The sequence below is a fragment of the Tauraco erythrolophus genome, chromosome 27, assembly GCF_009769465.1.
Source record: "Tauraco erythrolophus isolate bTauEry1 chromosome 27, bTauEry1.pri, whole genome shotgun sequence".
NCBI lineage: Eukaryota > Metazoa > Chordata > Aves > Musophagiformes > Musophagidae > Tauraco > Tauraco erythrolophus.
The window spans coordinates 5,987,068-6,001,785 of NC_141491.1; the positions used below are offsets into that span (position 1 = coordinate 5,987,068).

Below are 14,718 nucleotides of genomic sequence, written 5' to 3' on the forward strand. Positions count from 1 at the left end.
TGCATGCAGTAGCACAGTTTAATCTGTGAGGGGAAGGTCTCACTTTTCCTCATAAATGGAAATATATATTCTTGAACATAGGTCACATGGCAATAACTGTGCATTCTGGTTTTGCCAGGGTTATTAAACCCAGCCATTATTTTGGATCTTGTGTTTGCAGGTAGAAAGCCATCAAACGTTGCGCCAACTTAAATGTACCTTCAGTGAAGTCCAGCTCCCTTTGGGAGAGCTGGCCAAAACTTAAATGAATATCATGCAACAAGCTCTATCAGAAACAGAGGAGTCCTAAATTGGATTGAGGATATGGGGGAAACTTTTGGAGACCAGTTGGTAACCATCAGTAGATGGTTTGGCCTGGATGCGGCTGAGAACTCTTATCTATATGGGGGGAAAAAAAAATATTAATTATTTTTCTGTGATGTTTTTTTAGCAGTGAACATCCTAATTAAGAAAGCTGACTGCCATGAGCTGGCTGCATATAGATCCTGCAGATATTCTATAGGCTTCCCAGGCCATGTCAGCTGGCAATTTATGGGCTGTCGTTAAGTTGACTTTATGTTTGTGTTACTGAAGCCACTCTGGGCTTTCAGAATCGCATTGCCCAGAGAAAAAACATACATGTGCATACATAAATACAGCACATTTCTAGAAAGAACATCCAAAGTATTGATTTCCTGGAGGATTTTCCTTCTTGAGCATCATCTTGATTGTGAGGTTGATAAACGCGATTTTTAAGGTGGCTGAAGAAATCTTGATTTGCAATAAAACCAAGAGATGGTCAAAAATTACTGAAACATGTCACCCCAAGTTGATGAATTTTTAATCTGCTTCATATAACTAGAGAGACAAACCCTCTAACACTGTAGAGAATATCTAGAAAAAGGAGCTAACCTTGGCTACCTGAGTTCTGATCCGTGTGCTTGCAGGCTCAAAACCCCTGAACCCCTCGATTAATTATGGAAACTGCAAAGTAAATACCATCTAAAGAGAGAGTGTGGGTAGAACTAATTCTGAAAAAAATGAGGCTACAAGACAGCTTACTGGTGCCAGAGTTTTCCAGAGAAGTCAGTGTGGCCAACATCCCCATGCAGCTGTGATTCCACGCTACAAATGGGGATTTCCCAATTCATGTTCTCGGTTTCCTTTCCTTCTTTTTTTAAAGAAAAAGGGGGGGAAAATGCTGCCACAGCACCCTCTGGCACAATTCAATGCAGGGTGATGTTTATGTGAGCTTAGAAATTGTCCTCTTGTGTTATCAAATAAATTAAACAATCCTTTAAAAAAAAATAAAATAACCCTTTTCAGTAAAATCCCGAAATCTATTAGAAATTTTGCGTTGCAGTAACATTTGGCCAAGTCAGCTCCCAAAAGATTGAACTATTTTGGAGCCCAGTGTTGGGTTAATGGAGGCGTTTCTCCAGAGAACAAACTTGATCAGATTTCCCATGACAATCAGGAATTTTCTTTGTTCATTCAACTTGTGAGATTTTATGTTTATTTAGACAAAAATGTTATTTACTACTTGCAGAGCAAAACATGTCACACAGCCCCTCCTTACCCCATCCCTCTCCCCAGTCGTTTAATATTTTATGTGACAGCAAAATGGATGGTTTGGTGGTGGTTTGGGGTTTGTTTCTCTCTGGGAGGGGGGAAATAAGGAAATAAAATGTGGTTTTATGCTCAAACATTCCACTTTCTTTTACTAACATGCGAAAAGCAAAACAATCTGAGTAGGCTGAATGCAGAATTGTGTATTTTGTCAATTGGTGCTTTCATTAGCTTTGTGCTTTCCCGTGGAACGGTGCGTGCCTGTGCTGGCTTCCTTCCTTCGGGCAGTGTAGGTTGTCTTTAAAGCGAGTTAAACGCTGCTCCGAGGCTCCTGGAGCGCGGCCGTTCCTGGTGGATGGTGATCCCCCCGCAGCTGGGATCCTCGTTTGGAAAACGTGAGTAACGTGAGCAAGCGTAGGTACCATCTGTTGGATGCACTGATGATGATATAGAGGGTTTTTTTTCTGTTGGAAGTGAGAAAGTGCTGCAGGCACTCGAGTTTCATTCCATAACGGGATGTTTAAAAGCATCAACGCTGTGTGACTCTAAAGCAAGCTCGGGTTTGGCCCGCTGGGAGTTGTTACTCCTCTTGGGATGGGGCTGAAGCATATGTACATACAGCTCCCAACTCCAGCTGGAGGACTCCCGGGATGCCAGGAGTCTCTGTCCGCTTAAGGATGCGCAGTCTTACGCCCTCCATGCTGCTGCTTCCCTGGGCTGTGCTCTTTTCCCAACTACTTCCTCGTTACATATTTATTTGTTTATTTATAACCCCCAATTCATGCTGCACAAAACTCTGGTGGCATCTAGTCTGGAGGCCTGACATTAATTTTCTGGCAAATGATTCTGGATTTGCTTTAATCCAGGCTCTGGCAAGCACTCGTTAATCCATCCTTTGCCCGCTGCCACTTGTTTTTATTAACACACATGGGTGGTTTTCCCCAGATAAAATTTGGAATGATCCCTTTACCGGGATGTATCCGTATTCAGGAGCTTTCTGTGCCGTGTGACCTTTCTCCTGTAAGCAACTTCAAAGGGTTTTGCAGAGAACATAGTTTCCCTGCAGAAGAGGTGGCTTGTGATGCTTCTCTGTGTTATTGACGTAGACGTTGGTCTTGTGAAGTTCTACATGCATCTGACTTCTGGTGGAACCCCTGTGATTACCAGCGAGGTCAGAATACTTTCATGGACTGCAGGGATCTGTGGAATACCAGACAAGGAAGTCTTGTAGCTTGCCTTGCAGTGTCCTCTTATTTAAAAAGTCAGGGGCTGCTATGCCATTTCATAGGGTTTCTGGGTACAACTCCCTCTCTTCCTTTACTCAGATTATTTATTTTCCTCTTTTCCTCCATGCTATTTGCTGGCCTCTGCTGCTTCCAACTTTTGGCCTCTGCTGCTTCCAACTTTTGGCCTCTGCTGCTTCCATTTTTTGTATGCAAAGCAATTTACCAGGCGCTACCTTGCCATACCTCTCCTTTGACTTCCCTCTGCCAAGTTTCTGTATGTGGCTTTGTTTCCCATTAATTATTTCTGCCAGATAGGTGCAGTCTAATACCCATCAGTGAAAGCAGAAAGGAGAGTGTTAATTAGTATAACTTGCCAAACTGGATGTTGTAACAAACAGTGTGGTCTCATCCTTCTGCCTTTCCCGAGCATCGTTCTCAGATGTGTTGGTAGCAGTTTGGAGTTCATGGGGTGTTTTTCCCAGCGAGCTCCCTTTGCCTTTGGGAAATGTCAAGCTTAATGTCTTTTGACTGCTGTATGAGGCTTGCCATTGCTTTCTTCAGGTAGAAGAGCAAATTCACCCTGTTCTTTAAATACCAAAGTATCGTTACTGAGGCAGAGGGCAGCACAGGTGCCTTCCTTTATAAGGCTGAGGAGAGACCTTCCGAAGTCCTGTGCCTCTTAACATTAAGGAATGGTTATGGTTCCTCCTGAGCGAGGGAGAAGTGTGTTCCAGTGGCACAAAACTATACTGGCTGGCCAGAAGCCTGCAGGGCAGTGTGATTTGGAGAGCTGGTCTGGGTGCTCATTCGTAGGCTGCCTAAGAGCCAAGGCATGAAGGGTTAAAGCTGGCTCTGCCTTTAATTGTGCCCTGAAGAGATGGAGAGATTAAGTTAGTGAACAGGGTAGAAAACTAATCTCTACCTGCTGAAAGCCACACTGAGAGTGTAATTGAAGAAAAATAAAGAACTTGACCTCATTTGGGCTCTGCGTGTCGTTGGACTCCCAGCTGTTGGGAGCCAAGGATGTTTATTTAGCTGAGCTCCGACTTCAGTTCCTGGATTAAAAGCTCGTGAAGATTTTTAGCAGTTGTACAGATTGAGTTGGGAAGTTCTAGGTAGTTCTCTCTGAACGCTTGCTTCCATAACATACTTGTTGTGGTTTGTTTTGAACTCTTTCTGCACTTTTAGTTTCTTCTGTCCTGCTTGAAACGCTGCTGTTAAAAATGGAGGAAACTACTGCCTTGCTTTCAAAGCTGCTTGTGCTCATTTTCTTTAGCAACCTCATTGCTTGCTGTCCTGGGCTCAGTGACTCTGAGATGATGTGTCTCATCTCTGTTTCCCTTGTCTTGCCCATAAGATAGGATCCAGTTTCTTAAGGGGCTTTATTTAATCATCTCTCTTGCTTTGTCCAGTTTGATCTTGGGCTGCAGTTGTGAGTTCTGTAACCAGCTTCAGGAAAGATGACTGATGTGTTTCTCTTCCATTTGATAGCTGGGTGATTTAGCAAGTTCTTGGTTTCTGTCAAGTTCTCTGCTTTTGATGGCTCCTTTCAGGTAACTGAAGATAAGCCTGGCTTTATGGGTAGCTTGATGGAAGGATTATTGGAAAAATACATATTTCTCTGCGCCTTCTAGAAATTTGAATCTCTGTATAGCAGAGAAAGAAAAGCAAACATGGTGTTGGAAAGTGGAGTGTTTGAGTGCACTGGAAGTATTAAGCCCAATTTTAGTTTGCTTGTGTGTATTTTAACTTCTTGTCTCTCTCCCATTAAGATTCCAATACTGAATATTCAGGTGAAAATATTCCCAGCTCTATGTACTGTCGCAGGAACCATATTCTCCTGTACAAACTACTTTGGTGTGATCTTCACAGGTGGAGTTGGCAAAAACGGATCCACTATAGCAGTAAGTGTTTTGTTCTGCTAGTTATTCTTCAGCACCCTGTGGCTTTTCAGCCATGCCTTTCGTTTCTATTTAACATAATACTCCTACATGTGAAATATTTTCCTTTCAGTTCTTTGCTGGCCTGAGAAAAACAAGTTAATGTCGACTCCTAAAGTTACTGCTCTTATGCAGGCAAGAGTTTTAAAATGTTTGAGTGATTAAAAGTGTTTATGGTACTTTGATATTTGCTTTTGAACTAATCATATAAAACAGGTTATACGAGCACACGTACCCCCGAAGAGTTCACGGAAAAGTCCGTTGCAAAATCCATTCAGAAGGAAACTTGTCAAGAAGATTGGTTATGGTTTTAAAAGGATCAGAAGATCTGGGGTTTTTTTATATTACCAGGTAAAAAGTGCAGGAGGAGGTACCTGCAGAAGTACCTTCTGTTTCAGTGAAAGTGATGTTTGATTCTGGAGCCCCAAGAGTTTTCCAAAAAGTGGTTCTATACCAGCCTAATAATGACTTGCTACGTAGATGGCTGGTTTAGTTGCTTTCTGGCTGGCACAGGAAAAAACTATAGAAATATTGTCTCCTGTCACTTGCTGACAGCATTAGCCACTGCCTGTGTGACAAGTGTCAGAACTGGGCACGTTCTCCTGCCAAAAACCAGCACAGGAACGGTTCCTGTGCTCAGGATTCCTCAGCTGATGCTCACTGGGATTTCACCACGCTCTGTTCCTGTTAGTACTGGTGTTCAGAAAGCCACGTTTTTAATGTGACTTTAGTTGGAAACCACCCGTTGCAAACCACGTGAGTGTCTGGCTTGTGGAGGTTTCTTTGCAACGTGCACGTTTTGTTAACCTGAGGCTTTAACTCTTATCTTGCCGTAGGGAACGAGTGTCCTTTCACCTTTTCTTCATATTGGCTCAGTGATCGCGTTGGCTGCGATGATCTACAAGAAATCTGCTGTGCAGCTCTTCGAAAGGCATCCCTGCTTGTATATACTTACTTTTGGTTTTGTATCTGCTAAGATAACAAATAAACTAGTGGTAAGTGCGTCAGGACCTCGGTGATTCTCGTTATCACAGAGAATTCTGTAGATTTTTTAAAGTTCTCTGGTTATTCTGTTGACTTTCTTGCATCTGCTTGTGTACTGAAGCAATACTCATGCTTTACTTTCAGTAGCCTGGAGGTGCAGGGAGCCTTTCCTCTGTTTGAAAGAGGGATGGTAAACCTCAAGCTAATGCCATGGTTGCACAGTCAGTGCCAGTGCAGCTTATAGCTGCCCGAGTTGTGTCTCTTCCCCTTGCCCAGCTGTTTATTCACACTTGTGCAGTGTGTTTGTGCACACGTGTGGTGAGCTGGGCTGGAACAGAGGTGCCCGAAACCCCCCTCAGATGCAGGTACAGAAGGGAGGAAAGTTTTTGGCAGAGAAGGTGACAGAGCTGCTGAAGTTTGGAACAGTTGCTCAGTGTGTCACTTCAAACAATTGGAGAGAAATAGTGGTTAAAATTAACAGGTTTGTACAGGAAACAGATGGCAATGCTATCAGGAGAGGAGCCCCTCTGGAACCGAGCAAACAAGGGGTTAAACAACTGCTGCCCACGCCAGCTCAGTTCTGCAGCATATGTTGCATTGCCACATGAACTGGATCAGTGCTGGTTGTAACTCGCACTGGAAGAAAAGTTAATTTCTTACCAAGACCAGTTTACTACGCAGTCACATCACCAGTTGTGCTGGTAAAACTGAGGATGTGGTGTAGGACAGCCTCTGTGCCTGTGGGGGATGCTGGGAAGGCCAGACTTGGCATGAAAAGACATGATCATCCCATTGTAACTAGAGAGAGCTGGTGATCCTATGGGATGGGAACGAATAGGTGGAATGAGAACACCAAGTGTCTCTTTTTTTTTCCTCCTCTCCCCCCGCCCCCTCTTTTCTTTTAAGATCTAGCAGCTGTGAATTTTTGTTTCCAGGCTTAAAATTTACCAGTCTAGTTCCATTTTACTGTTTTGTTTCTGGCAGGAGGAAGAGTTTGTGTGCTGGAAAATGTTAGGGTTTTTTTTTTTCCTGTAGGTACATTCGTTGTTCTGGCAAAAGATACTTCTCTGCAAACCGTGCGTCTCATATAGCTGCAGACTTTGATGGCTAAAACAGGGTTGCTGCTGCTACTTAAGCACGTGGCACATCTTACAGTAATGTGGCTTGAACACTAACTGTTTTGGCTTTGTGTGTTCTGAAGTCACTCTGCCTTGGCTGGCATGTGTTTATTTCTTAAACTTCCTTTTTTTTTTCCCATATAGGTTGCACACATGACCAAAAGCGAAATGCACCTGCACGACACAGCGTTCATAGGCCCAGCACTATTGTTTCTGGACCAGTATTTTAACAGCTTTATTGATGAGTATATCGTACTCTGGATCGCCCTGGTAAGTCTGGGTTCACTTGGCGTGTGGGAAGTTGTTGCAGGCATTTGTGTGCCCTTTCACAACCAGTCTTGGCGTTGGTGGAGCCTCGCTGACTCACATGGAGTGTGATGGGATGAGCTGATTTTTAAATAGAGCTCATGCAGACAGAGGTAAACATGGCCTGCTTGGTGCATCGTTTAAACAGTTTTAAAGCAGTGTAGCAAATACTTAAAGCTTAGAATAGAGTATTTTGAAGATTTGTGTTGATGGCTTGTTAGCAAGAGAATGTTATGTGCAGTGCAAGTGTAGTATGGCTGTGCCTCAAGCTCTTGAAAGTGTGTACATCTGTTATTACTAGCAGCACCCATTAGGAAAAAATATCTTAATTTCAGCTTGTGCTTATCAAGCACTCAAGTGTTATCTTCCAAAATGCAGTGTTAACCTTTTAATGAAATTGATATTTTATGTATGGTTTTATCACCAGTCAGAGTTAATGGGGCATTTCACGGTATCTGTAGAGCTACTTAAACTGTTTTCCCCTCTCTGACTGTAGAATTAAGAGTCTGTATTCTTACAAAGCTGGAAGAAAGCCCAGCGTGCCTGGAACCTCTTTCTTCACTGAGTTGTCATGCCTACAGAGTTGGAGATTTAGTTTGTGAGAAGACCCAGTGCCTTTATTCTGAAGTATGCAGCTGGTGTTATACTCTAGGAAAACACAGAGCTAAATGTGTGTCTTTTTTTTTTTTTTTTCTTCCCTTGGCAGATCTTTTCCCTCTTTGATTTGCTTCGGTACTGTGTCAGCGTGTGCAATCAGATCGCTGCCCACCTGCACATCCACGTGTTCCGAATCAAGCCCTCCTCCTCCTCACATTCTAATCACCATTAGTGAATGGGGAGTCACCGTACGGAGAAAGAGGAAAGAGTTGGTTTTCTACACGAGCGGATGTGAGGATACGTAGGAGACTGAGGCAAAAAGCAGATAAGAACAAAGTAATTTATAATAATCGGTGTTGTATAACTTTTCTTCTTTGTTATCGGTAACACTCCTTAACTAGTCTCCTGCCTGAGAGAGTGAATTCCAAGTACACCCTAGTCAACTCTACATGTAGTCAACTCTTGGTTCAAAGCCCGGGAAAGCATGCAGGGGAGTAATGCTCTGTCTTTGTAATTACCTTGATTACAAAATAATCTATCTATGGTGAATGGATCCCCAGCAACCGAAGTTTCTAATGTAGTATAATTACAGCTGCAATACGACTTGCTTTTAATTTTAATATCTCATCATCTCTTAGTGAAATACTTGTTTAGTGTCCACTCGAAATTTATTTACTAAAGACCTGAGCTGGGAAAAGCAGAGATATCTCACTAGGTTGTGTAGCTGCAGCAGCTGTCGGGGTGTGAGCCCAGCCTGATGGGCTTCTCTTGCCCGAGCATCGCTGGCGAAGCGGCTCCTCGCCGAAGGAGAAGGCGAGGAACAGGGTTCTGCGAGCGGGAGGGATGGCCGGCATGCAAAATAGTGTGGTATCTTGGTCAATTAATTTTATTTTTTTAAATAAACGTTATCTAAAAAGACAACTTATTTCTCAATTTTCTTCAGTGGAAAGACTATAAAAAGAAAATTTTACTGTTTACTTTTTTATGTATAAAACTTCAGCAAAATTTCCTTTCTGCTCTTAATAAATAAGAATTATGAGAGCAACAGTGTCTTCAGATGTGTGTGTTGCTCTGTCCTCCTCAGACTTACGAAGTACAGTCCTGCCTGCTGTTTAGAAAGCAGTTTGCTAATGCTTTTACGTGTGTAGTGTTGTCATTCCAGCATCTCCAAGAGCTTCCTCTGCTACGTAGTGCAGTAAGTTTGGGGTGGTGGGATTTCTTGTTGTTTTAATGCCATTTTAAATGTGAACTGCATCAGGGAGGCTAAGTTAGATTCAAGGGAGGGTTCGATTGCACAGTGCTAAGTGCTGCAGTGTGTGCACAGGCCCTGGCCCTGGGGGAGCGTCAGACCCTGAACAAAGGGCCCAGGCTTGCTGTACAGAGCAACGGGAGTGTCTCCAGAGCAGGATCTGCCGTGGCTGTCGGAGCTGCTTGGGAGGCAGTTGGTGGGCAATGCTGGAAAGGTGGTGGCTGAATTCCCAGCCCTCTGACCCTGAGCATCTCACTCAAGATGGTAAGAAAATGCCTCTGTCTACTGGGAACCTGGAGCTGCAGCAGTACCTGAAGAAAACTGCATGTGTCCCTTCTTTGAAGGAATTGAGCACAACTCACTTTTTTTTTAAAAAAAAAAAGTAAAAAAACCCCAACAGCAATAAATCAAAACCCCACTCGGCTGTGGGAAGTGGTGACGTGTATTTCCTGTGATACCCCAGCGATTAGAAAACATGCTCAGGAAGTGGAGAGAAAATTCATTTCCTTCAGTAACGGGGGAGCTTTTAAACCCCTTTTCCACCTCCCTGGGGCAGAGCCCAGTGTCAGGCTGTCACGGGCAGAGAGGTCAGCCTTCCTAAGTCGTGTCCTCGCAGAGACCCAGGGCTGCTTGGGCTAGAGAGAGGACACAGCAGGAGCATGGTGCTGGTTTGGTTGTTGAAGTGTTTGTCTCTGCGAGGAAAGAACTGGGGCTGGCCCCAGTTTGAGATGTTGCAGGAAGTGGAACTGAGATGTTGATTTCTTCAGCTGAGCATTTAGCATGTGGACATGCCCTGTCCTGTGTCTTCTCTGGTTGGAAGAGTTTTGGTTCCTTCCTACGAGGTGATGCTGTTTCAACAAGTGAGTTGGAGGCCATGCCTCGGGCTGGGGGCACTGGGGAAAGGAGGAACGTCTTCAGGACAAGGAGAAACTTCTGCAGGGTTCACCCTTGAAGGTTCACCCTTGAACTTTCAGGCATCTGCATGCTTGTGAGCAGCTGCTTTATGGCGAGCGCAGCTGGGGGCTCTTTGGGGGACCTGACTTGTGGGTTTGTACCGGGGGTTCTCAAAGGGTCCCTGCCTGAGGGGGAGTTTGGTTCTCACATCCTGACCACGTACCTGGGGCACAGCTCTTAAGTGTCCTGGAAATGTTACAGTCCCAGTGCCTTGAGACTGGGAACATCTCCAGTGTCCACACGCTAAATGCTTGGCTGAAGAAGTTGGCATCTCAGTGGTGGCAGCTGTCTCTTCAGTATCACGGGTTTAGATACAACTGGAATTTAGATAACTTAGTTAAATCTAAATAATCTTATCTGTATTCAGCTGAGTGAAGGTTTGGTGTAGGTCTAGTCTAGCCTCTGCTGCTGCTCTTTGTGGTGAGCAAGACAAAGGCTGCAAGGCAAAAGACAGTCTGCCCCTCTGCTCTGCTCTCCTCTCGTGACACCCCCTTGCAGTGCTGCCTTCAGCTCTGGGGTCCCCAACATCAGAAGGACATGGAGCTGCTGGAGCGGGGCCAGAGGAGGCCACGGAGATGATGCGAGGGCTGGAGCACCTCTGCTCTGGAGACAGGCTGAGAGAGTTGGGGCTGTTCAGCCTGGAGAAGAGAAGGCTCCGGGGAGACCTTCCAGCACCTTCCAGTGCCTAAAGGGGCTACAGGAAAGCTGGAGAGGGGCTTTGGACAAGGGTGGGGAGTGACAGGACAAGGGGCAATGGCTTTGAACTGGAAGAGGGGAGATTTCGATGGGATCTAAGGAAGAAATTCTTCCCTCTGAGGGTGGTGAGGCACTGGAGCAGGTTGCCCAGAGAAGCTGTGGCTGCCCCATCCCTGGCAGTGTTCCAGGCCAGGTTGGATGAGGCTTTGGGCAACCTGGTGTTGTGGAGGGTGTCCCTGCCCATGGCAGGGGGGTTGGAACTGGATGATCTTTGAGGTCCCTTTCGACCCAAACCATTCCATGGTTCTGTGATTTTAAGGTGCCTGAGGGCCTGTCTGCCCTTTCACAAACCATGTGTTTCTCTTCATCAGCATGAAGTGGATGCAAAACCCAGTTGCCTGGAAAGTCCTTCGCTGGAGTGTAAGTGGTTTCCTAGAGATGCAAACAAGGAGAATCATGCTCTCAGTCTTCAGGGTTTTAACATTTAAGCTGCTCCAAATAGTCACTGATAGTTGTGACTGGTGAAGAACTGAACTCTTTAAAGGGTTGCCTAGGACCAAACTTTTTACGACACAGGTCTAAGCTAAAGCCTGTTGATGTTCAGGAAATGCAATAGGGCACCTTTTCCTCAGCTTTTCAGTACCTGGAAGTTTGAATGCCGTCCATGTTCAGCCAGCCAGGGAAAAATTCCCATTTCTATCCTGATTAAAGTTTCAGTGTTATCAGGGAATAGTTGCTGCTGGTAATCCGAGCCATATAAAGTGATGTAGGCGTTATATACATGCCTGTGATAAATAATGGAATAAATGAACTTTACCCCTGGCACTCCTCCATGTCTTGTGATCGTAGGTTATCGTAGGTAACTCAAGGAATTGAGAAGGGGAACAGAATTTTTGTGGGCTCAGCCTGATCTTGTGACGTGTTTTTTCACGTTGTGTTACGTTCAGAAGGCACTTACAAGGAAGAGCTTTTGCAACAGCAGCCTGTTGAGCTTCCTGGCACACCTGTGTCCCAGCATGCTCCCTTCAAAACAAATCCAACCTGTTCTCTGGTAAGCAAGTTTTCTCCTAAAACTGTAAAAGCAAAGCTGAAAATTTCCACGTGGTGTCAGAGCATCGTCCCCTCTTCCATGAACTGGTAAAGGAGTTCCCTCGTTTTGGCAAGGGGTTTAAAACAAGAGACAGGTCAAGGTGCCTCAGGCCCTGTTTCTGTCTCATCTGAGTTTCAGTTTTGTTTCATACTCATATTTTTTCCTCTTTTTCTCCTGCCCTGCATGTGCCAGGTACATCCGCTGCTGCTATGCCCCGTCTTTGAGTTTGGAATGGAGTTGTGGAGAAGTATAATCATTCCCAGAGAGTAGGACGTGAAGACTGCAGCAATTTTCAGAGGTCACAGCCAGGTGGGGAGTGATCTGAGGCAGGAGCTGTGTCTGTTTTCGTTCTGGAGCAATCTGGAAGCACTTTGCAATAACGCCTGCGTTGACTCTGGTAGGTTAAATATGCCCAGGACTATTTGCTGCCACTGAGGCCAGCTGGCAGAGGGTGACACATGCCGTAACATGAAATTTATCTTCCAAGTAGGGCAGCTGCTGGAATTGAACTGCGAATCGGGAGCGATTCCTGAGCTGACTCCCAAACCGTGCCTGGGAGCTGTTGGTAGGAGCATGAGCTGGCTCACACCGTGCTGGGAGCTGTGTGAGCAATTCACCAGAATCAAGGAGCACTTTCCAGTTCAAGGAAACATTTCTTGGCGCTGGTTTATTTACTGCTGTAGTCTTAGATCGAGCGTTGGGCAAACCTTGGGCGGGAAGAAGGATTTAAAAACACGCTGTGAGTTTTGCTGACAGGCTGCAATGTGACCGGAGCCCGGCTGGATGTGTCCGTGCTCCCGGGAAGCAGCAGCCGAGTTTACCCCAGCGTCTCCAGCAGCGAACACCGTGTCCCCACCTACAAGCAGGTGGTTTAAGAGAGGCAGACTGTGTTCGAAGAAATGAACAGGATATTTTATTCAGCATCTGCCCTTTCAGCACTGTATCTTCCTTCTTCACTCACCTGGACTGACCACAGGGATGCGCGTGCTGCTTGCAGTGCGCAGTCTGTCCGCTCTCCGGGCCTTAAAGGGAGGGCATTAAAGCTCCTGCCAGACTGACCGGTCAGGTGAGTGAGCAAGCGTGAGAATATCAAGCTGCTTTTCAATGTTCAGGCCAAATCAACTCGAGAAACCTTTGCAACTTGCTGATCAGCATCGACACCAGTCACATGGGCTTAGGGAACAAGGACAGAGCGGGCAGGAAGAATAACAGCACACGGAAAGGGAGAAGATGTGAGAGGAGTGTGTGGGGACGTTTAGGGCTCCTGGGGAAGGTTATGCTCTTGGGTTTGTTCTCTTCCTTTCCAGCATCTTCAGCCACCACTTGTAGCTCTGAAGCTGCTGCTGGATGGTGGGGAGAGAAGTTAGTGCCAGAAAAGTGCCTGGTTGCTCCCGTTACTCTGTACCTGTTCCTTTGGTCTTCCTGCAGCCAACTGAAGCTGAGCTAAGAGCTGCTGTGCTTCCCGAAGGATGCTTTTCTGGGCTGACCTAGGTCCCTTTTTCCATAACAATACCGAAAGGAAAAGTGCTTTAAGTAACTTTACACCTATTTCAACCTGGTCTTTGATCAGCAGTCAGCAAGGTAGCACCAGCCCTTCTAACCTGCTGTGGTTAACCCTTGCTGACATCTGTAGCACTGGCTACATTTGAACATTTTTTATTTTTTTTTAAATTTAAGGGTCAGTTTTTGTGTATCTGTTTGCATTAGCTAAGGAATAACCTTCTATGAGGTTTTTCTCTGGCAGGAATTATGCAACCACACAATCCAGTCCCTTATGTGATTTCAAATTCTTCTTTTCTAAAGAGCTACTGCCAAAGCAAGGACCACTTCCCTTTGTTTTTCCTCATGGAGACCGTGCTATGCTCCACACCACAAAGGTCAGCATCTTCTCAAAACAGTAATGAACAAGCAGGAGAAGGGGGAGGCAAGTGGTCTTGTCAAAAGGGACAGTTCTTGATAGGTGCCCTTGATTTTCCACACACAATTTTCTGCTGGGAAGTGAACTTTTTGAAATGAAAAAAACCACAGAAAAAAAACATCAACCTTTAATTTCCTGTAGTTAAACCTGTAACACTCTCTCTATCTGCGAGGAGGAGCTTGTGGAGCCAGAGAAGATTTCCAGTGCCAAAAATCCCCTTTTTTTTTTAATAACAGATAATTCTTTTTCCCCTCTCCAGACACTCATGGGGGCCCGACCAGAACTCAGCAGTTTTCTTCCAGCAGGGCTGGAGAGTTTCACTGCCGTGGAGTTTGCACCCTCTGTCCAGCTGTGTTTCTCTCGCCTACAGCTGTGCATGGCTGCACAAACGGTTCCTTCTACAAGAAATGTCCTTTACATCTGTCTCGTTTCACGTGCGACGTCTCTGAAAGCGAAAGCTGCCTGGCAGCCAGCCCGCTCGGCGTTCCGTGTTTGGGTGAAATCTCTCACCGTGGCGTCGGGCTCCCACCGCACCAGGGTGTATTCAGCTCCGTCGTTGGTCACACCTGCCTGTGCGCGTGTCTAGAGGGCACCGAGGGGTACGGCAGCTTGGCTGTAACATCCCGGAGAGGAGGATGAAGCTCTGCCTTCAGCCTCAGCCCTTGCTGGGAGAAGTATTTGGCCCTGGTTTGTCTGGGAAGGAACCAGGCAGATCTGCAGCCAGCACCAGCTTCCTCTGCTGCAATATTTCTTCCCTGGGTGAGAATCATAGAATGGTTTGGGTTGGAAGATCATCCAGTTCCAACCCCCCTGCCATGGGCAGGGACACCCTCCACTACACCAGGCTGCCCAAAGCCTCATCCAACCTGGCCTTGAACACTTCCAGGGATGGGGCAGCCACAGCTTCTCTGGGCAACCTGTGCAGCACCCTCAGAGGGAAGAGTTTCTTCCTGAGATCCCATTGAAATCTCCCCTCTTTCAGTTTAAAGCCATTTCCCCGTGTCCTGTCACTACACACTCTTGTAAAAAAGTCCCTCTCCAGCTTTCCTGTAGGCCCCCTTTAAGTGCTGAAAAGCTGCAATAAGATCACCC

The 14,718-nt window shown here is 45.8% G+C and overlaps 1 protein-coding gene across 3 annotated transcripts in view; it reads left to right on the plus strand.

The window, feature by feature from the left end:
* CEPT1 (choline/ethanolamine phosphotransferase 1) overlaps positions 1 to 8,630 on the plus strand; it is a 32,750-nt gene extending 24,120 nt beyond the window's left edge. For all 3 annotated transcript variants that reach the window (XM_086627141.1, XM_086627140.1, XM_086627142.1), the window contains 4 exons: positions 4,547 to 4,678; positions 5,551 to 5,709; positions 6,961 to 7,086; positions 7,829 to 8,630. In XM_086627141.1, coding sequence (XP_086483267.1) covers positions 4,547 to 4,678; positions 5,551 to 5,709; positions 6,961 to 7,086; positions 7,829 to 7,951 — 540 coding nt within the window. In that variant the 3' untranslated portion in view covers positions 7,952 to 8,630. The remainder of the gene's footprint in view (positions 1 to 4,546; positions 4,679 to 5,550; positions 5,710 to 6,960; positions 7,087 to 7,828) is intronic.
* The last annotated feature ends 6,088 nt before the right edge of the window (positions 8,631 to 14,718 follow it).